Source organism: Perognathus longimembris, chromosome 6 (assembly GCF_023159225.1).
Source record: "Perognathus longimembris pacificus isolate PPM17 chromosome 6, ASM2315922v1, whole genome shotgun sequence".
NCBI classification, from domain to species: Eukaryota; Metazoa; Chordata; class Mammalia; order Rodentia; family Heteromyidae; genus Perognathus; species Perognathus longimembris.
This window is the reverse complement of record NC_063166.1, coordinates 14,776,096-14,798,594: the sequence shown is the minus strand read 5'-3', so window position 1 is coordinate 14,798,594 and position 22,499 is coordinate 14,776,096. Positions and strand designations below refer to the sequence as shown.

Below are 22,499 nucleotides of genomic sequence, written 5' to 3'. Positions count from 1 at the left end.
TGGTAAAAAACAACAACAACAAAAAAAAAACTTCCCCAAAATGTTCAACTGTTTTGTTAAACAATGTCCTGGCTTGGTAATAATTGCTCTGGTGATATTTGAATGTTTTCTTGTTCAGTCAGAGCTTTGAAAAGCACCAATCTCCCTCCCTCTGCCATAATGACAGAGCCTTTCACCAAGACTGACCAAAAGTAAAAATTACAAGTAAACATTAAGCCAGATGCCAGTGGTTCACACCTATACTACTATTCAGGAAGCGGAGACATGCGGATCTCAGTTCAAAGCAAGCCTGGGCAGGGAAGTTCATGAGACTCTTATCTCCAACTAGCTGTCAAAAAATACCATTAGTGGAGCTGTGGCTCTAGCCTTGAGCAAAAAAGCTCAGGAACAGCACCTAGGCCCTGAGTTCAAGCCTCCGGACTGGCACAAAAAATATTCAGGAAATGGTTAAGAGCTGAATGTATAACCAAGATCAAGTTGTTTTAGATCGGATATATATATGTATATATATACATATATATATATATATATATATATTTTTTTTTTTTTTTTTTTGCCAGTCCTGGGGACTGGACTCAGGGCCTAAGCACTGTCCCTGGCTTCTTTTTGCTCTGCCACTTGAACCATAGCACCACTTCTGGCCATTTTCTATATATGTGGTGCTGGGGAATTGAACCCAGGGCTCCATGTATATGAGGCAAACACCCTTGCCAGTAGGCCATATTCCCAGCCCTAGATGGTATTTATTACCGCTGGGGCACTACCTATTTTCCAAGTAACAGAGGTGTGCCAGCTGATACAACCTTCTCAAGGAATCTAACAGCCTTTACTAGCTCTGAGCTTCATCCGTGTGCCACAGACGCTGGACCTCAAGCCAGAACCCCACTCCAGGAGGGTAAGGTGGAGCTGTGTCTGTATCCACAAAAGTCTCTTCTTTGGGGACATCCAAAAAGGACAGCACATGTGCAAATAGGACAGAAAGCAAAGCCACCGAATTCTAGCTACAAAAGGAAAACCCTGGGCTACTAGTGTCAATGGAACCTCTTAGAAGCCAACTTGAGGTCTACTGACCTCTGAGTTGCAACAAAAACATTTCTCTCGGGGCTGGGGATATAGCCTAGTGGCAAGAGTGCCTGCCTCGGATACACGAGGCCCTAGGTTCGATTCCCCAGCACCACATATACAGAAAACGGCCAGAAGCGGCGCTGTGGCTCAAGTGGCAGAGTGCTAGCCTTGAGCGGGAAGAAGCCAGGGACAGTGCTCAGGCCCTGAGTCCAAGGCCCAGGACTGGCCAAAAAAAAAAATTTAAAAAAAAAAATAAATAAATAAAAAAAATAAAAAATAAAAAAAAAAAAAAAAAAAAAAACATTTCTCTCTCCAGTCTGTTCATTAAACAAGTCTTTATTGAGCACCTACTCTGCGCCCAGCACTGCACTAGGTGCCATGGAGAACACAAGTATTAAGAGATGGCATCCACTTTCCAGGAGCTTACAAAACTAGAGGCAGAAGTAAGATGTAAGTGGGACTCAGGCAGCATGTGATATATACAAGGTGGGCAACTCCGGGACGTGGGGTGGCTAAGATACCACCTAGATGCAGAGTAGCTGGGAGCAATCTTCAGAGCAGGGGGAGGAGTCAAAACTTGGATAAACAGGAAACAGGTAGAACAACTGGAATGGATAAAGACAAAAACTGGGACTTCACTTTGGCTGGAGCAGGAGCCTGTGTTAAATTGTGTCACGACAGGTGACTGGATAGGGCTAGGATTGGGGTTGGATCCACAGGCAGTACAAAGACACTTGAGATTCTTTCCTGACATGAAGACCTGAGGGCCTTGTTGTCGAGTCCTCTGCCTTCCTTCGCTCTTCTAAAAAAGAGCCCGGGCACTGAGCAGAGCAGGTGGCAGGAGTCCTGGAGATGCTGACCAGATCCTCTGAGGCAGGGCAGATTTTACTCGCTAGGGTTATCTGGTGTTTTTAGATTCAGAGACTGAGTGACACATCACAAGTATCAATCTGCAGAGGGAACTTTTTATAGATTGCAAGTCATCCCAAAGTCACATATATCTAGATTCTTCCTCTAAAACCACAGATAGCTCCAGAGAACCGCACCTCACCACCTATGGTAATCTCACCACGCTCAGCCTCTGGAGCTGCTTTTATTCACTGAGCTTCAAGTAATTCCCATCGGCTCTGCAGGCAGCCGGCTGAAATGACACGGGAGCCTAGTAGATTTGGAGTCCGTATTTCCAGCATTTGCATGTATTGTCTAGCTGAGTTAGGGTAGGAGGAGGTCTGCTTAAAATGGAAGATGGGCAAGAGTGAATTCAAGCAAGAGGAACCTATTGGAGGGTTGAAAACAGCAAATGGCCCCAAGTATAATCAATCCTCATTTCCCAGGCCAGCTGGCACAGAATGCAACATTGAACCAGACAATTCTGCTCAGCTCCTTATCCCACCAAGCAAGCTGGGGCAAAGGGTGGTCGGACGCAAGGCAGGGAATTCTCATGGTCTTCAGGGACAGAAGGTCCCATGGAAACCAGCAAGGTGGGGTAGAGCCCGATGAGGGCAGTACAACAGCACTGAGGCTTAGACCACCCCCGTGGGGAGGTAGGTGACAGTAGATTTGGGTCCCTCCTCGCCCCTGCTCCAGGTGCTCGAACCAGGCACCCCTTCCCCGTCACAAAGTCCTGGAAGCCCATAGAAGTGAAGCTTCTTTGGGTGTGGGGCCCAGATTCAGCCTGGGACTTAAGGTCTCAGGAGGAGACGTGTTCCTGGCCACTTGAGCCACAGGAAGGGGACCAGCCGTCGGGTGAAGGCGGTGGTAAACGTGTAAATGAGTTCCTGTGACTCTGCATTCGTGAAAGTCACGGTGCCTCCCTCGTAATCCAGGGCGATGCCCACTCTCCGGGGCCGCAGCGACGGGAAAAGCTGGGCCTCAGGGCTGGTGTTGGCCCAGATGCCTGATGAGGAGAGGCGCAGCGCCCACACTCCATCCTCTGGCCGCAGGGAGAGGTCACCCTTTCTCTTCACAGTGTCTCTGGCCACCCCCACCATGCAGCTTTCCAGAACTTCGTCCTCTTCTTCCTCCTCCTCCTCTTCTTCATCTCCCAATGATTCCTCATCTTCATCTGTTTCCCACTCATCATATCCGTCCTCATAGCCAGCTTCCTCTTCCTCCTCCTCCTCTTCCCCTTGTTCCTCCTCCTCTCCATCATCTTCATCCTCCAACCAGCCCTCCCTTTCCACCTCCACTTCCCAATACACCTTGCCCCAGGTGAAGCCCTTACTGCCCAGCACCCCTGGCTCACAATCAAACTGCTGGGGATACAGCGAGGAGCCCTGGTACAGGCTGGTGTAGGTTACACACTTCCAGTCTTCAGACAGCTGCAGATACCCACTGGCGGACTGCGGGTCCAGGGTGACACTTACTGTGGGGACAAGGAAAGAAGGTAACAGTGTCACCAGTGAGCTGGAAAGGGTCCCCCCCATCTCCATGGCAAGGCTATCACACTGCAAAAGCTAAGGGGTGCTATTCACCTCTTGGCCTATGGGACCAGTGCCTCTTCAGAGTTGTGTGGTAGAGCAGAACTGGGCAGCAGTGGCTAAAGGCACACAGCAGTGGGAACGACAGGAGGCCCCCGGACTTAGGGTACCACTGCTGTTTCCCTCAATACAGGACCACATGGTCAAGCAATGCAAAGAAACTCAGCCACAGGGAAAGAACTGTTGATAGGATCAAATAGCCAAATATAGTGCACAGAAGGGCTGGACTATGGACGAAGCCCGTGTGGATTAGAGAGTAGGAGAAATACCAAGTAAGTATTTCTTTACGGGGAGTTTCTTTATTTGAGGTAAATCTGGAAGAATATACACTCACCTGTCTTATACTCCAAGTCTCTCAGCAGCTTCCCTGGGGGGGAGGGGGACACAAAAGGACAGTAGTGACTTTCAAGCCCAGCAAATTTATGGGCCCATTTCTTACTTGGATGGTACTAAGTTTGTGACAAGACTCTATCCCTGATGACAAGAAGGAAGAATCAGCAACAAAGAACCTCTCAAGACAGAGGTAGGGAACTGGATACTGAGAAGCCAAGTGACCTTGATCTGTGCAGTGGCCCATCTTGATTCTGGCCCTGGTGTTTTCTCCCAACCTTACCTTGGAATTGTGTCAGGCCTCGCTGCAGAGAGAGGAGTTTATCCGAAAATTCTCCTGTCTTTCTCTTAACCATGTGAGGGATGGGTTTCCCAATCCAGAACTTCTTCCGTGGGTACCTGAGGAAATGATGGACACATAATAACCTGCGACTAGACTCTTGTTATCTTCATGACAATTATGAAAATTAATCAGAGAGTCTATCTCCTACTGGGTGCCAGTGTCTCACACCTGTAATCCTAGATACTCAGGAGGCTTAGATCTGAGGATGGTGGTTCAAAGCCAGCCCAGGCAGTAAAGTCTGTGAGACTCTTATCTCCAATAAACTACTACGAAAGCCAGAAGTAGAGCTGTAGCTCAAGTGGTAAAGCACTAACCTTGAGCAAAAGCTCAGGGACAGCACCTAAGCCAGGAAAGAAAAAGAGAAACAGGGGTCCAAAGACACTAGCTGAGCAGACTCCATCTTTGTGCATTCTTTTTTCTAAGCCAGGTTTCTCCTTTCCCCATCCTGCCCCACCTCAAGCAAAGACAGTGGACCTAGGAGCTGGGGTTACAGAGCTATGCAGAGAAGCAGATCAACCACCATGCTCCAAGGATGTACTCAGAATTAACCAGAGATGTACCTTTGGCACAGTATTACTCCCCATTCACTGGAATAAAACATGGTCAGGAAGAATCATGGACAGGGGAATGAAATACAAGGTATATAGGAAGCTCATTTACCTGTTGACGAAGTCTCTAGTGTCCTAGAAGAAAGCACAAGCATTAATGTGATCAAATAAGACTGTATTAGTACACAACCAACACTGTATTACAGGGAAGGACACAACAGTGAACAAAATAAATGTGGTCCCTCCTAGCGAGCTGACATTCTAGTAAAGCATTAGAGACACAAACAAAGTACAAGGACAGACGTTAACTGAAGGTAACAGACAAGGCCAAATGAAGACTGGTAAGAAATGGGAAAGGGTCTGGAAAAGGAGGAAGGGAAAGCTCACCGAAGGCATGGGTGGTAGGATTTTAAATTTTATTCCATGTTATCTAGAAAGCTACTAAAGGGTTTCAAGCAGGGGGAAGATATGTGTGACTTGCTTTCCCTGAGGCGGGTACTCTAAGGACCTCCAAAACACATTCCTCCTTTCTCCTGTTTTATTTTTTTTTTTCTTATTTATTGTCAAAGTGATGTACAGAGAGGTTACAGGTTCATACATTAGGCCTTGGGTACATTTCCTGTGCTGTTTGTTACCTCCTCCCTCACTCCCCCTCCCCCCTCCTTTCTCCTGTTTAATAGTCAAACTCCTGGAGTTCTAACTGATGCCATCCAGAAAACATTTCCCAGGTTCTCTCAAGCACATCTCGTCACATGACTAAGTTCCAGCCAACAGGATGTGAAAAAGAGCAATGACTTCGATTTCTAGGCTTTGTCTTCTTTTCTCCTTGGCTGAATTTTGCACAATTTTGGTGATGGACCCATCTTGCCCCACAGAGCTGAGGATAACTTCCCTGGACGCTGGTGGAATAATCAGAAGTAAGCCAGCTCCGCGGATGACCTGACAGATGTTTCCAGAACCCTCTACCTGTGAACTGCCACTGAGACACCAAAATACATTTGCTTTATCTGAGCTACCATACTGTAGCTGGAATGGAGGGAGGTCAGTCTAGAAGTGGCTGCCGTAGGCCAGGGAGACAGATGGCTAGAACTAGGGTGATGGCAGTGGAGACAGGAGTGAGGTTACACACGCCTGGAACATCTGAGACAGACTCAGATAGGTACACTGGCCGAGGATAAGGGAAGGAAGGCCATGGCCTGAGCAGGAGGGAGAATGGCGGTGTTGTTTGGTGAGGGAAGACAGTGGAAGGAGAGGGCAAGAGGAAGGGGGTTCTGGTGAAATGCCACTTTAGATCCTCTTTTCTGAGTCCAAAGCCACCACAGTGCTCAATATTGATTTATTCCCATGTATTCCACATATCTTTTTTATTAATTATTAATCTTTCCTATATGCCAGGCACTGATCTAGAAGCTTGGGAGACAGTGGTGAAAAAAAGACACAAATCCCTACCTGTGTAGAGCTGACATCCTAGCAGAGGAAGCAGACAACAAACAACATAACAAATATAATTATGTAATAAGTATAAGCACTGTGGGGAAAAAAAAAAAAAGAAAAAGGGACCAGGGTGAAGGGGGACAAGGAGAGGGCAGCAGATGTCTTTAAGGGGCTGAGAACTAGCCATGCATTTTGTGGCTCACGCCTGTAATCCTGGCTACTCAGGAGGCTGAGATCTGAGGACTGTGGCTCAAGCTAGCCAGGGCAGGAAAGTTTGTGAGACTCGTATCTCCAATTAACCACCAGAAAACTGGAAGTGGAACTGTGGCTCAAAGTGGCAGAACACTAGCCTTGAGCAGAAAAGCTCAGGGACAGCGCCCATCCCAAGTTCAAATCTCATGACTAGCCAAAAAAAAAAAAAGTCCCTGAGTTCAAGCCCCAGAATCAGCGCACATGTGCAAATAGCTGAGAATGTAAAGAACTAATGAGAGCACCAAACTGTGGCTGCACAGGACTGTTCCAGAAAGCACAGGAAGAACAGCAGGGCTTTACTCTTGGGTAGACAAGTCAGCCTTACATCCTGCCCTCAGAGGAGTGGCAGTCTGGGCTCTGCCCGGGATCTCCTGGTCCCCCACCAGCCTCTCACCTGCATGAGCTCCGCTGCTGGCTGCCGTGCCTTGCCCTCCAGCTCCGAGATGACCACTGTCAGCCGGGCGAGCTCCCCAACACCCCGAGTCTTGAACTTCTCCCTGCCCTCTGTGAGCAGCTGCTCCAAGGTGGACAGCTGGTCCAGAAGGTGCTGCTCCCGCTTCTTCAGAAACTGGTGTCCCTGTTTAAACTCAGCCACGATGTACTGCCTCTGCTCCTGCAGCTTCTTCTGCAGGGGTGGAAAGGGAGGGTGACGCCTCGGTCTAAGGGTGCAGGATGCATCTAGGACCTGGGCTGGTTCTTCCCCTTGTAGCCCTCACTCGGGAGTTATTTAGCCTTTGACATGGAGGAAGCCATTGCATGCTCCTGCTCCACCCTCCTCTCCCCCAAGTCTCCTCTGCAGCTCCCTACATTGTTTCCAGAACCAGCTCTGCTGACAGTTGAGTCACTATGATTCTAGGTGGTTCAGTGCGGGTTCTGGGGTGCTGGCGGAAATCTCCTGAATCACACTCCTGGACTACATCTGTGTTGCTCCTTTTCAGGAAGCTTTACTTGACTAATGTCATCTAAAGCCTGGCCAATCTTCCCTTATAGCTTCCCAAGATACTACAGAAGCCAACCCTGCTATGCAGGACTGAACCCTGTGTCCTCAGTGAAACCAGACTGGGGGTGCTCAGGGATGGTGCCCTTTCCTGCCTCCAAACCCCCCTGCCAAGTCTGGGGTCTGTCTGAGTTCTCAGTCTCTGCTGATTGCTCAACTACAGGCACCCATGCACACCAGGGCTTGAGGGTGCCCCTTGACCCTTGACAGATAGCTATCCCCAGCTATCTGTCTCCTTCTGCCCCTTCCCAGGGCCTAGACCCTATCTGCTGAGTCTGGCGCAAACATTCCTTCATGCCCACTTTCCCAGCACAAGACCCTCCAGAAAACTGGAACCATCTTACCCACTCTTCCCCCCTAAACCCATCACTTATCAAGCACATTAGGCACTGCCTATTTTCCACCCACAGCCACCATGGGCTTGGACTTCACTAGACAATCAGAGCTAGGCTCCCTGTCCCTCACAGTTCAGACCCTGTAGCCAGCTCCCTCCTTCTCAACCCTCTCGCTGCCCTAGCTGCCCTCCATTCAGGAAATCAAGTTTTTCCCTTGCTTCTTTGAGAGTCAAGTCAGATTTTCCTAAGTCTTCCAGCACAAAGACCGCCCCTGCTATACACGTGGGCCCTGCAGCTGAGATGAGAGTGGGGGGAGGGGGGATAGGGACCCTCGCTGACAGTTTGACCACCCACTCACCCATCTAACTCACAGGTCAGATGAGAAATAGACCCTGGCTCACCCTGGCAGCCCACTTACCAGCGCGGCCAGGATATCAGCCTCTCCCTTTGCTTGGAAGCCCTGAATTTTGTCTCTGTCTCGCCTTAGGATGCTCAGGTGGTTCAGGATTTTTTCCTGTGGAAAGACAAGCAGTGGAAGAGATGGATGCTGAGCGAGGACTCAGCCTGCATCCTCAGCTAGAAGAACGCTTCAGAGGGGTCTTAGCAGGCCCCTCAAGGTGTGCAGGGCACGTCCTGAGGAAAGCAGGGCTTACCCTCTGGGGCAGGGCGGCCTTCTCCACGAGGACGGCCGTGTGGGGCCGGTGCTCCCGGGACTCGCGGCACATCACACACAGCAGCTTGCCGTCATCCTCACAGTAGTAGTGCAGTTTCTCATGGTGCCTCTCACACAGCTTCACGTCCTGCTGTTCGCGGGCCGCCTCTCCCGGCTGCCGGCCCTTGTCCACCTTCAGACGCTCAATGTTCTCTACCAGACTGGCCAGCTGCCACACGGGCCTGATGTTCTCCTTCTTGAAGGGCTTCTTACAGAGCGGGCAGACGGGGCGGTTTCCTGAGATGGGGCGGACATCCGTGGTGCAGCTTCGGCAGAAGACATGGCCACAGTCAATGGTCACAGGGTCCCGCAGGTAATCGAGGCAGATGGAGCAGGTCACCTCTTCTTCCAGACTCCGCAAGGGGGCCGAGGTGGCCATGGTACCCTTAGTTCAAGCTCAAGGTCGGGGGGAAGTCTTCCGTTCACTGGCGGGGCTTCTCCTCCTTGAAAAACCAGACATGGAGTCGAGGGCAATTAGAAGACATAGTCCAACCCCCTCATTTCGCAGATGAGAAATCTGAGGAGTGGACAGAGTGAGGAGCAGGGTGAAAAGCAAGGCTGCCAGGAACCCAGACCCGCCAAGACCCTTTCCTTCCGCCTGTCAAGGAACTGCTCCAATGCATCGGTGACAACAGAAGGATCAATCACTTCCTGCTGGGAAATGGGTATAACGAATACCTAAATCAGTTTACAGGGTGCTTGCTCCCCTACTCGTGCAGTGCACAAGCTGTCTGTCCGTCGAGGGTCCTGACAGAGCCAGAGACCCCTTTATAGTTTGCTCCTCTCCTTTCAGGTATGAAGAACCAAGAGCAGCCAGTTTTGTTTTGTTTTTGAAGCCCAAACTCAAAAAGACACCAAGGGCCTGTACGCTGCTATCTCCTTTTGGAAGTGTTTCCCAGGGCTATTTTATGGTTTGGGTTCAGTTCACTCCTGCTAGAAGGCTGGGCTCTCTAAATGCAACCTATCAGCCGAGCCCAGCCAAGCCTGGTTATACTGGATACATTCTCAGCCCCGACTCCCCCATGAAGCTGGCCCGGCCACTCTGCTCTGCTGCTCACAAGAGCAGACTGTCCCAACTGAGCTCACGGCAGGGAGGCCAGCCGGGAGGAATGTTCCGTTCAGCCGGCCTTGACCACCTCTATGCCATTCAGCTGGCCTTGACCACCTCTTTGTGGCAGAGGAGGGCCCTGAAGGGAGCACAGGGAGGCACGGCTCAGCCCACAAAGGACTTTGCTCTTGCTAGCCTTTTATCTGACCCATTTCTGACCAAAGTTACAAGGCTCCACACAATCTGACCTGAGAGCTACCTCCTCTCCCTTCGGCTCTATGACCATAGAGAAGCCATCTTAAGTCCTTTGAGCCTTGATTTATCCATGCATCAAAGGAGAGAGCCATATTTGCCTTCAAGTTTCTAATCATGTTATATGAAACAATTATGTCGTGCTAAGCATAAGCCTTGTCCAGAGAAAGAGATCTAGGAGAACTCAGACCTTTGATTCCCAAATCTAGTGAGTGTTCAAATCACAGAGCTGAAAGTAACAGCAAGAGAATAAATGAGCAGAAGCAGCACAGTACCACACATGCTCCAGTACACTAGGCCTCTCGGGGCGGGCAGGGGTAGTGGCTCTGCTACCCATGCATGGAAAGGGATTACGGCTCTTGCTTGGAAGGCAGTCAACACAGCCCAAAGGTAACTGCAAGCTTGAACCACAAGCAACACTATCATTGATAGTACAATGAAGTCCAACCCAACAGAGCTCAGCGGCCTTTGTCAATAGTGACATTAATGACCCAGAAATAAAAAGACTATTCTTTAAAGATCTAATGTGATAATATATTAAAAATGCTGCATAAAGGGAAAGTACTATTCAAATGTAAGGGATAGTTATACTGCCCATAGTAAGTTCCAGCTGGAAGCACTCATAGATTTAGATAGGTGTGACTTTAAGGGACATAATGAGTATGAAAAAAAAAATGTATGTACAAAACTCAAAGGAAGGGATCAAGAAATTTAACTGGCAAATGAAGGTAATATCATGGCCCAGGAACATCAGAAATGTTAAGCAGGTGTTTGTTCCAGTTTCCTGGTTTTGCTTTTGAGGAATAAAGGTGGTTCTGCAGCTCTTTCACTTAGAAAGGTTTGAAAGGAGGAAAAGGAAATGGTACTGGGTGATTTCTATGGGCTTTGGTGCTCTGTTTCCTGCCACTTTGTTGAATGGCTTAAAAGTTTAAAAGCTGCAGTTTTCCACTGGGAAACAGAAAGTGTTGTCTTTGGGGATGGGGATTTATGTTGAAATGTACTGGAATAAAAGGACTATGAAGATCAGCTACCATTCCTCTTCCTGACCCAGGTTCCAACAGACCTTTAGACCTCTTGAAACAGTATGCAAATTACTGCAGATGTCTAGGGATCACAGGAGAACATAGCTAATAATAAGAGGGACAGGACAATAATCATATATCTTTCTAGACTGTGGACATACCTCAGTAATAGAATATGTGTTTAGCATGCATGAATCCCTGGGTTCGACTCTGGCAACAAACAAAAACACTGCCACCAAACCAAAGGGAAAAAATAAAAAGAAGAAAAAACTACTTTTCCACTGTCATTATAACACAGAGATCATCAATAGTTTGTATAACTATTAGAAGTATTAGATGAAAAGTTGAGGGGACAGGATGGTTTCCATGGTACCACTCAATGGACTCCTAAGGTACCATGTTGAGAAGCCTAGTGCTCACCTTAATGAAGTCACCAAAGCCAGCATCACACCACAGAGAGTAAAGTAAGCAGGCATATGTTTCCTGACGGAGCACGACGTGCACTACACAGCAGCACTGATGACATTTTCTTGCCAAAACAGTCTTAAATGAACCTAAAGAAGCCTTTGGATTTAGCTTCCAGTTTACAGAAAATGAGGGCTGTATGTGAATGTGCTGAAAGAGGATCACACCAAGAGGAAACAATCAGATAAATCCAGAAGGTGGGGCATTCCATTAGACAACTGGCCTGCTTTTTCAAAACAGAGAAAAAAAAACAACAAAATGCAAAAGATCATTCTTGACTGAATCCTCGTGGGGGAGGGAGAGAATTCTTTAAACAAAAAAACTATCAAAGTAGTTTGGAGATCATTAGAAGAAATTTAATGAAACTTATTTTCTTAGTGACATTTAATGAGATTATATATAAATTAATCTATTTTTCAGCAAAGGATGATGCATTATTTAGAGTTTCATGACTACAATTTAATTTGAAATAACTCAGCAAGCAATAAAAATATAATTTTTTTTCTAGGGGAAGGGACTAGTTTTCTTTCATATTCTTAAAAGGATCTAACCAGCCTGATGACTAGCTCACACCTATAATCCTAGCTACTCAGGAGGCTGAGATCAGGACAGCAGTTCAAGGCCAGCCAAGCAGAATAATCAGCAAAAAGCCAAGCTGGAATTGTGTGGCTCAAATGGTAGAGTGCCAGCAGGGTGAGCAAGCAAACTAAAATAAATGAGGCCCAGAGTTCAAACCACCACAGGGAAGGAGAGCAGCTTTGTAGCCACCAAAAATATTAAGCCCCTTAATAAAATCCACAGCTTGAATAACCCAGGTTCAAGTTTAGGCTCTGGAACCCAATAACCAGGAGACTAGCAACTTCCTGGCAATGGGATATGTGTGTCTACATCGTAGGATACACCCGATGTTCCATACCCCTCCAATGGAGGGAAGCCAGAAACTAGTTACACTTCTGCAGACCAGGAGGACATTCCCAGGAGCAAGGCCTGCAGTGGCCAGCCCCCCCTCACAGACAGATCGGGGGATGCCCCCTACCTTCCACTGTTTCCTTCTCCCCTACAAAGTCAAGGGGATGCATAAATACCTAACCTCATTGGTGCACAGGCTGGCATGCCATGACACTGTAATTTCTGGCAGTACGTTTTAGCATGTAGATGCTGGGCATGGTTCTTGGCTGTGAGAATCACTGGGAGCTGCATCAGCTAGCTGAGAAAGCTTTACTGTGAACATCCACACCTTGTTAGGTAGACACGTGCGCTCCTTGCCTCCACCGGTCCTGGCCCAATCCTCAGGGAAGAGACAACATCCAGCCTCACTCTTCTCAACAGCAGATGACTTTTGCTCCTCCATGTACGAAACACTCTCCAAACTGTAGCTTCTCAGGCTGCACAGCTAGCACCTTCCTCTGGGCTCCATGTTGCCTTGGGCTCCCACAAGCCACAGAGTAGTATTTCAAAAGGCACTGATGGCTCACTCCTGCAATCCTAGCTACTCAGGAGGTTGAGATCTGAAGATCTCAACTTTGATTTCCAATAAACTATTCAGAAAAAGCCAGAAGTGGTGCTGTGGCTCAGGTGGTCGTGAGCTAGCTATGAGCAAAAGAAGCTCAGGGATAGCACCCATGCCCTGAGTTCAAGCCCCAGGACCAGCACCAAAAAAAGAAGAAAAAAAAAAAAAAAGCCTGAAGTGAAGCTGTGGCTCAGTGGCAGAACACCACCCTTGAGTAGGAAAACTAAGGGATAATGCCCAGGCTCTGCGTTCCAACTCTATACTGGTACTTCTTTTTGAAGAGAAAGAAGACACTGACTCCCAGATGCATATGCTTAGAAAAGTACCAGGACTTGGGTTTGCGCCCCAGCCTCCAGGCTAGAGTTCTTTTGATTACCTCAGGCTCCTTCTCAAGCATGTATCTGGGCTTCCCTCCCCCCACCCTCACCAGTTATCTCAGAACTGAGGACTCTAGACCCTGTGGAGCCCCATTTAAGGACTCTTGGAGCTCCAGATTAAAACTCAATTTTTAATCTGAAAAAAATAAGTCCTTTTAGAAAGTAAACTTCTGAGATACCTTTAACAAACCTAGAAGACAAAATTCAGAACAAAAAGCAAGTGATCACAGGGCACCTATGGCTCACACCTCTAATCCTAGCTACTCAGGAAGCCAGCTGGGGCAGAAAAGTCCATGAGACTCATCTCCAATGAACTACTCAAAAAAGCCGGAAGTGGCACTGTGGCTTAAGTGGTAAGAGTGCTCGTCTTGAGCAAAAGAGCTCAGGGAAAGCAACCAGGCGCAGAGCTCAAGCCCCAGGACTGACAAAATAAAAACAATTAAAAAAAAAAAAAGCAAGTGATCTAAACATGTAATCTACAGTGGCTATACTTCTAAATGTTACAACCCTGGTTGTGGCTGTGTGCTGGGCAGCAGGCTGTCACAAGAGATGCTGACTGGAGGGTGCAATTTCTGTGGTCTCATTTGAGTTTCACTTTCTATTCCCAGGAAGCACCAAGGGTGCAGTAAAGGCAGCACAGGCCACACCCACCCCCAGGGCCAGGCTCTGAATACATTGGGAACAGCGAAGATTCCCACAGGGCTCAAAGACAGCCACTATGGGGCATAGATGAGACCAAGCTTTCAAGTTTCCTTGTCTTGAAAATACCACTGCCTTGTAAGAATACAAAATTGTCCATGTGGGCACCTGGATATGTTTCTGATTTTGAATCATGAACTAAGTTCTCTTTTACCTCAAAGAATTGTCTTGTACTCTGCGCCAGGGAATAAAAGAAGAAATCCTTTATCATCGAGTGGGATGACTTCAACCTCTGATGACACATAGGAATCACCTGCGAAGGTTTCAACACATGCCCAGACCAAGGAACCAAGATGGTGGAGGTGTACCCAGCCTTTGATATTCAAACCAAACAGAAACTCTATTGTGTGGTCAGGACAGCAAAGAACCCCTATTTACAGATGAGGAAAGTGAGGGTCAGAGCCTTGGTGTGCTGGAAGGCAGAGCTGGTGGGAGAAGCACTTTCCACTGCTCCCCACCCTTAGGAGAAAAAGGGATCTGACCACTCGTTGCCTGGAAGAAGAGGGTAGACATAAGTGATTGGATCTGCAGGGACGGAGCAAACTGTCAGGACTGAGTAGAGGGAGGGTAGAGAAATAAGAGGAACAGATTATGCAAGACTATGGGCCAGTACAGCAATTCTGAACTTGATCCTAAACGCCCTGGGAAGTCACTGAAAGCTGAAGCAGGCAAGAAGCACAATTCATTCAACGGTCAAGAAATATTTATTAGGCGTCTACTGTAGGTCAGGCAGACAGGTCACAAGAACAAAATGGCAAAATCACGGCTGGGGATGTGGCTCAAGCGGTAGAGTGCCTGATAAGGGTGAAGCTCTAAGTTCAAACGCCAGTATCACCAAAACTAAAAACAAAATAACAATAAAGGTAATAAATTGAAGGTAATAAAGTCCCTGTCAATTTTATGTCTCTTACCTCTAGTGACGTAACTCAGTGATCTTTTAGGACTGCCATAGGACCCAACAGTGGGGATAAGCAAACCCTCAAGGTTTCTAGATTTACTCAAAACTCTGTTGCCAGTACTCCAGCTATCCCTCCCTTTGTTCCTCAAACACACCCCACTTAAGTACAAAGTGGCAGTGTGCTCACGTTCCCACCCTGGTTTAAACCGTTAAATGGTCTTCTGGTGCCTAAGATAACTTAAGCCCAGCCCTTGGCTGCCAGCTCAGCTCCTGCCACCCTCCCTCTCCCGCTCCATCTCAATCCAGAGCCAAACCCAACCCCTCTCCCTGCCCTAAAGAAAGTGGCACAATTTTGCCCACACAAGCCCTTTGGAAACACCATTCTCTCACCCCGCCTAGAATACCATCCATTTCCTGCCCAGCAACCCCTCTTTCAGTTTGAGTTCTCAGCTGAACACTGTCCCATCTGGCAACTCTGTTCTGACCCGTCAGACTCGGGCTACAAGTGCTCCCCTCACACAGCCTCCCCACCCCGGCCGCACCCTATGCTTCAGTGCTAAGTTCCCATGGAGAAGTACAAAAGTTGGCTGAGGACACCAACACAGAAAGCTCAGGCAGAGCACGACCCATGTGTGCGCTGAAGCAATCCCAGCCTGGTTCTCCTCTCCATCGAGATGAAAAATGACTAGCAAGGCAGTCAAGAACGGCAAGCTACACATTACCTGTAGGTCACAGTGTCCAAGGTTGGCCCAGGAACATAGAGAACCCAGGAGAGAAAAATGTTTTTAATATGCAACCATAAACCATATATGTGTGTATACATGTATATATATATGCACACACATATACACACACACATATGTTTATGTATGTATTCCTGGTTTTCATTCTGAAATGAAAAATCACTGCATTTTTTCTTTTTTTTTGCTATTCTCGACATCTTGATGAGGTTCATTCATGTGACAATGAGCTGATTTCGTTTGCTGGTATTATGGTGTATGACATTTCGCATGCGTGTGAACACAAAGTGGCCCTGGTCCTCACAGGAAGAACACAATCTGCTAGGATGTGACAGATCTCCTGCTCCCAGCCACCTGGGCCTTCCCCTTAGGAATTCTGAGGAAACACAAGCAGAATCTTCTTGGGCCCTCAACTGTAATTCTAACCTAAGCCTGCAGTAAACAGTCCTATGTTAAGGATAAAACTACCAGGATTTTTCACCTAGCCTCAGCAAATCTGCTACACAGCCTAAGGCTAGATTCTTAACCTTTCTAGGCCTTGGTATCACCATGACAAAATACTGGAGAGAATACACAGGCCATAGGGATACACTGAAATTAAAGTCTGGTAGGTACATAAGTATATTTACCATGCCACATAAAGTTATCAAAAGCAAATCAGAATCCACAGCTGAAATCTTTGGGTCAGAAATTAACTAGTAAAAAAGGCCAGAAGTGGAGATGTGACTCAAGTGGTGGAGCACTAGCCTTGAGCAAAAAAGCTGAGGGGCAACATCCAGTCTCAGAGTTCCAAGTCCCAGGCCCTGCACCAAACAAAGGAAAAGAAGAAAGAAAGAAATGGGGGGGTGGGGAAGGTGGGAGTAAAATGAGAGAGGCGGTAGCAAGTTTGATAAGAAATGTACTCACTTGCCTTACAAATGAAACCTCTCTGTACATCACTTTGACAACAAATGAATTTTTTTTAATGGAAAAAAGATATCCCTGGTGGTTTGGGGATTTTTGACAATATGGCTATCAGGAAGAAAAGATCAGGTTATCAAATTTAGTGTTTTCAAGAATACAAATAGAGTCAGCCAACTTTACAATCATGGGTGAGAGATGAAGATATTGCAACCATTAATACTTGGGAGAAGGGGTATCTAAACCAGTAGATGCCAGCAACTAAGGAGTTACAACATGTCTGCCCATCTTGGTGGTACTGGGGATTGAACTCCACAGCCTTCTGCTTGCCACTGCACCCAGCTATTGGTTGAGTGGAGTGTTCTGACAACTTCTTGCCAACGCTGGCCAGGAACTGCCCCATCTCTATCTCCTAAAGTAGCCAAGATTACAGCCTTGAGCCACTGGATCCACTAGAAGTCCCTTTTTTTATTCCAGTCTTAGGCCTTGAACTTGGGGCGTAGGCTCTGTTCCTGAGCATCTCTGTGCTCAACGCTAGCACTCTACCACTTGAGCCACAGCGCCACTTCTGGCTTTTTCTGAGTAGTTTATTGGAAGTAAGAGTCTCACAGACTTTCCTGCCCAGGCTTACTTTGAACCGCAATCCTTGGATCTCAGCCTCCTGAGTAGCTATGATTACAGGTATGAGCCACCACACCCGACTTAGAAGTTACTAATTTTTATTAATATTATGACACCCATGGGGGCCGGAAATATGGCCAAATGGTAGAGTGCTTGCTTCACATACATGAAGCTCTGGGTTCAACTCCTCAGCACCACATATACAGAAAAAGCCAGAAGTGGTGATGTGGCTCAAGTGGTAGAGTGCTAGCCTTGAGCAAAAAGAAGCCAGACAGTGCTCAGGCCCTGAGTTCAAGCCCCAGGACTGGCAAAAAAAAAAAAAAAAAAAAAGACACCCATGCCATCACATCTCAGCATCTCTGAAATACGATCAAAGGCACATCATAATTTAACTGACAAAATATTTTTCCCATGTCAAACAAAGAGCACATAAAGTAATGGCCTCTCAGATTTGACATGTGGCCTATCTCACAATGTTCCCAGATCACTTCCCTAAAACGTGGGTCTCATCTCATCCTTTATTCTCTTGCTTTTAAATTCACAAGGGAGGGCTAGGAATGTGGCTTAGTGGTAGACTGCTTGCCTAGCATACATGAAGCCCTGGATTTGATTCCTCAGCACCACATGCACAGAAAAAGCCAGAAGTGGTGCTGTGGCTCAAGTGGTAGAGTGCTAGCCTTGAGCAAAAAGCAACTCAGGGACAGTGCCCAGGGTCCTGAGTTCAAGCCGCAGGACTGACAAAAAAAAAGAAAGAAAAATAAAAAAAGAGATACAATTCACAAGGGAGACCTGTATCCGTGACTCATATTTATAATCCTAGCTTCTCAGGAGGCTTAGATCTGAGGATTACTTCTCAAAGCCAACTCAGGCAGGAAAGTCTGTGACACCCTGAAATACACACTCTGTGACACCCTGAAACTGTGGCTCAAAGTGGTAGAGCACTAGACTTGAGCACAAAAGCTCAGGGACAGTGCCTGGGACCTGAGTTCAAACCCCAATACAAGCAAGCACACATGCATGCACACATGCACACACACACACACACACACACACACACACACACACACACACCACACACCTCACAAGGCCCACCACTCACCACAATCTGGACCCAACTTAATCACCTTTTCCCAAATCCTGCCTCACCTCACCTAATGCTCAGTGGATAGGTAAACCTAGAAAACATCCTTCACGCCCCATTCTCCTCCTGGCCTTGTCCAGCTCAACTTTTAACAGGACCAGTCCCCCTGTCTGTTTAAGTATTTTCTGTATCCCTACTCCAGCTCCTGCAGCTCTGGAACACGACCACCCAGCTTCCTAACTGGCATTTTACCTGTCTTCTCACCCAACCAGAAAGTGGACCTAAGGGTCATGCCTCACTCATTTTTCTTTTCATCTCTAGGAATATGGCTCAAAGCAGGTTTCTTGTTGAAATCAGCATCACCCTCTATTTAGAACTTCTCTTTTCCCTCTTCTCATCTTGTCCCTCTCTTTTACTACAGTCCCATCTCCCACTTCACATACCTGCTTCAGCAGCAGGCCCTAGGGCTCACATCTTTGCCACAAGTACTTACATCTCCTCCAGTCTCCCTCTAAGCATGAATGAGCGCATGCGCACACGCGCGCGCGCGCACACACACACACACTTGGGGGAAGGTCAAAAATCCATTTCTAGCAAGCTGGCAAGTTCACTCTAGATTCTAGCCTCTGTTATCCAAAAATAACTTACTTCCCCTTCTTCATGTATTTTCTATTCTGATCCAGGGAGGAAGGAACCTCTAAGTCTGAAATCACCCCAAGAAAACTCAATTCAGAAGCTCTACCTGAGGTCTGCAGTGTAAGGGCTGACCAAGTCTAAGTCCAGCTGGTTCTCCTCTTGTAGAAAAGTGACCACTGTACTTAGGCCTTCGTTTCTTTACCTTTTAACAAAAAGAAAGTGTTTTGCTGGGCGCTGGTGATTCACACCTGTGCCCTCGCTACTCAGGAGGCTGAGATATGAGGATCATGGCTCAAAGCTAGCCAGGGCAGGAAAAGCCTTGAGACTCTTATCCCCAATTAACTGCCAGAAAACCAGAGGTGAAGTTGTAGCTCAAAGTGGTAGAGCAGTAGCCTTGAGCAAAAGAGCTCAGGGATAGTTAGTGCCCAGGCCCTGAATTCAATCCCCACAACTGACAAAAACAAAAAAGAAAAGTGTTTTGCCAAATCTACCAGCTTGTCTGAAGTTCAAGTCATCACATATATCATCTTTACAATAAAAGTAAAATTTTAAAAAGTCTTCACATAATGAAAGTGTTTGTACTATTACAGAAATCACTACTATAAAACAGGAGGAACAAAATGTCAACTTAAGAGAGCTTCCATGGCCAAAGCTCTAACTTTTTTTTTTTTTTTGGTGCCTGTCCTGGGGTTTGAACTCAGGGCCTAGGTGCACTCCCTGTACTTCTTTTGTTCAAGGCTACTGATCTGCCACTTGAGCCACAGCTCCCCTTCTAGCTTTTGGTAATTTAGTGGAGATAAGAGTCCCATAGAAGCTGGGCACTGGTGGCTCAGGCCTGTAATCCTAGCTACTCAGGAGGCTGAGACCTGAGGATTGTGGTTCAAAGTCAGCCCAGGCAGAAAAGGCCATGAGACGCTAATCTCCAACTAACCACGAGAACACTGGAAGTAGAGCTGTTGAAATGGTACAGCACTAGCCTTGAGCAAAAGAGCTCAGGGACAGCACTCTGGCCCTGAGTTCAAGCCCCACAACCATTTTTTAAAAAAATAAAAGAAGTGTTCCACAGACTTTCCTGCCCAGCTGTATTCAAACCTCGATCCTCGGATCTCAACTTCCTGAGTAGCTAGGATTACAGGAGCGAACCACTGGCACCTGGCTCAAAGCTGTAACAACATAAACAACAAAATAAATATTGGATTATAAACAAAAAGGTTAAAATCTGAGTCCATACTGATATAAACAAATAACTGGATAAATGAACAGGGGAGAAAAAACAAATATCTCATGAAGGAAAATTTCACCAAATAATACATGTAAATTCTTGCCCTGGAGGCAAGGAGAATAACTCCCCACTCTTAGACATGGAGTGAACAATGTGACTTCCTGCCAAAGACCACAGTATGCATGGGGAGAGAAATACAGTATATAACTTGGAGAGATACAATATGTAACTTGGAGAAACCTGAAAAATAGGTGATTAAGATCAACATCAAGACATAAATCATAATAACGGCATGAAACCCTTGATATAAACATGGCAATTCTGGGGTTGGGAATATGGCCTAGTGGTAAAGTGCTTGCCTTGTATACATGAAGCCCTGGGTTCGATTCCTCAGCACCACATATATAGAAAAAAGCCTGAAGTGGTGCTGTGGCTCAAGAGGTAGACTGCTAACCTTGAACAAAAAGAAGCCAGGGACAGTGCTCAGGCCCTGAGTCCACGCCCCAGGATTGGCAACAAAAACAAAACAAATAAAAAAACAAACAAACATGGCAATGCTTTGTAATTTTCCTCTAAATCTATAAGCTCAGTCTTAGGAGGAAAACATCAGACAAATACTGATAGAATGACAGCCTACATATACATGTGCAGGAACTATATAGTTTATAGTTATCCCTCAGAGGCCCAAGTTTTATCCTCACCTTGGTAGTATTGGGAGATGGTGAAAATTTTTAAGAGGCGTGGCCTACTGGGAGGTTTTTAGGTCACTGGCATAGTGCCCTGGAAGGGGTTTATGAGACTCTGCTCTATTTCTCTCCCTCTTGTTTCCTGTCCATGAGGTGAGTTCACTCTTGAACAGGCTCCCCAAAACAGGCCTAAACCAACAAGGGCCAATTGATTCTGGACTGAAACCTCCCTGTGTACCAAAATAAAAAACCTTTTCTCTTTGTAAATTAATTATCTCAGGAATTTGTTACAATGAAGAAAAGCTGGTACAATGGTATTCATCAAAATTGTCAACCCAAGTCTGAGAAATCTGCCACAGACAAGAGGGAAATAAGGAGACGTAGCAACTAAATGCAATCTGGTAACTAAGATAAAGGCAAAAGAGACAAGGTTAAAAAAGAAAATCTGAATATACTGTGGGCTTTCGACAATAATAATGAACCAAGCTGGGGACCAGTAGCTTATGCCTGTAATCCTAGCAATTTAGGAGGCTGAGATCTGAGGACTGTGGTTTGGAAAATACATGAGACTCTTAGTTCCAATTAACTACCAAAAAGCTGGAAGGAGTTGTGGCTCAAGTGGTAGAAAGCTAGCCTTGAGTGAAAAAAGCTGAGGGACAGCACCCAGAGTTCAAGCCCCAGTACTAGCACTAATAATAATAGTAATAATAATAATGAACTAATATGCTAGACTGATGTAAAAATGTTAATGAAATGGAAAAGAGATTCACACTATCTGGGAATGCTGAACAACCTTTTCTCTATTATTTTGTAAATCTAAAACTGTTCTAAAATAAAAGTTGCAGTTTTGAGAACATTTTAAAAAGTCTCCTTTTAGAAAAGCTGGTTTTTTTTTTAAGGAAACGGTAAAATATAATAGAGGTTATAATTTCAGCTAACAGTAGGTTCAGGCATGCATGAACAAATGTCATTCTTCCCTCTTTTGAAGCACACACAAATAGTTTGGTGTCAAAATCTGAAATCTACTGGTCATTTTTAAGTGTTCCCTACCATTTACTTTACAAAGTTAAATTTATGCACTTTATTTTCCTAAGGGTAAATAGTCAAAAAATGTGCATGGAAAAGACACGGTTCCGAGCACATACATATATATGTGTGTGTGTGTATATATATGTATATATATATATATATGGCTATATTCAGTTCACATTGATGTTTAAAAAGGGGGGGGGGGAGCAAGGAAAAAAAGGAAAGGAAACTGACTTTGATCATGCAGCGGGATTGGCCATCTACCTACAACGCTCCAAACCACCAGACCGTCATCCGGGTCCCGCGGACTTGGGGCTCCGGGGACTGGAAGGGGTCGGACACAGAAACGGAACAAGACTCTGCAGTTAGGGGGGAACGGAGGGTCAGGCGAGCGGGAGGGGCGCGGCCGGTGCGGAGGACGCCGCGCACTCGCCCCCTCCCCAGCTCCCCCGGCGGCCTTGGCCCGGCTCTCTGCCCCTGGGCCTGGCGGCCGCATTCAATCGCCTCGACCCGGAGGCGCGTGTGTGCGATCGCGGTTCCGCGGCCTTGCGGATCGGATTCCCCCGCTACTCACGAGTCCAGAGCTCCGGGCGGCGAACCCAGCGCCCCGGGGCGCTCGTCTCCCGCTCCGGTGTGTTCCGGGTCTCGTTCCTCCACGAGCCCAGCAGCGCGACAGCGCGTCCCCGCCCCGTAATCTCCCGGCTCTTCGGTGCCCTCCGCCGAGATTTCTCTCGGGCCAGCTCCGGGATTGGCCCCTGCCGAACTCCGTCTTCCAATGGGAACTTTAGTTTCGTCTACGTCACTGATCACTGGGCAA

The 22,499-nt window shown here is 46.9% G+C and overlaps 1 protein-coding gene across 2 annotated transcripts; it reads right to left on the bottom strand.

Moving 5' to 3' along the window:
* Positions 1-1,381: 1,381 nt before the first annotated feature.
* Positions 1,382-22,407, bottom strand: LOC125352832 (tripartite motif-containing protein 26). Of its 2 annotated transcripts, none has more exons than XM_048348214.1 (8): positions 22,257-22,407; positions 8,438-8,939; positions 8,203-8,298; positions 6,847-7,077; positions 4,879-4,901; positions 4,159-4,274; positions 3,880-3,912; positions 1,382-3,430 (listed from the first exon to the last, which is right to left on the bottom strand). In XM_048348214.1, exons 2-8 carry the CDS (start codon positions 8,873-8,875, stop codon positions 2,748-2,750), a joined length of 1,620 nt encoding a protein of 539 aa, XP_048204171.1. In that variant the 5' UTR covers positions 8,876-8,939; positions 22,257-22,407; the 3' UTR covers positions 1,382-2,747. The 2 variants fall into 2 exon arrangements, with proteins under 2 accessions (XP_048204171.1, XP_048204172.1); XM_048348215.1 differs by lacking the exon at positions 22,257-22,407 and adding an exon at positions 11,239-11,648.
* Between the last annotated feature and the right edge of the window lie 92 nt (positions 22,408-22,499).

Excerpts from the sequence above, each read along its gene's own strand:
- LOC125352832 (XM_048348214.1), bottom strand. The coding sequence starts at position 8,875 with ATGGCCACCTCGGCCCCCTTGCGGAGTCTGGAAGAAGAGGTGACCTGC. Across the intron at positions 4,902-6,846 it reads CAGCAGCGGAGCTCATGCAG|GACACTAGAGACTTCGTCAA; the intron begins GTGAGAGGCTGG and ends GCTTTCTTCTAG. Across the intron at positions 4,275-4,878 it reads ACTAGAGACTTCGTCAACAG|GTACCCACGGAAGAAGTTCT; the intron begins GTAAATGAGCTT and ends TCATTTCCTCAG.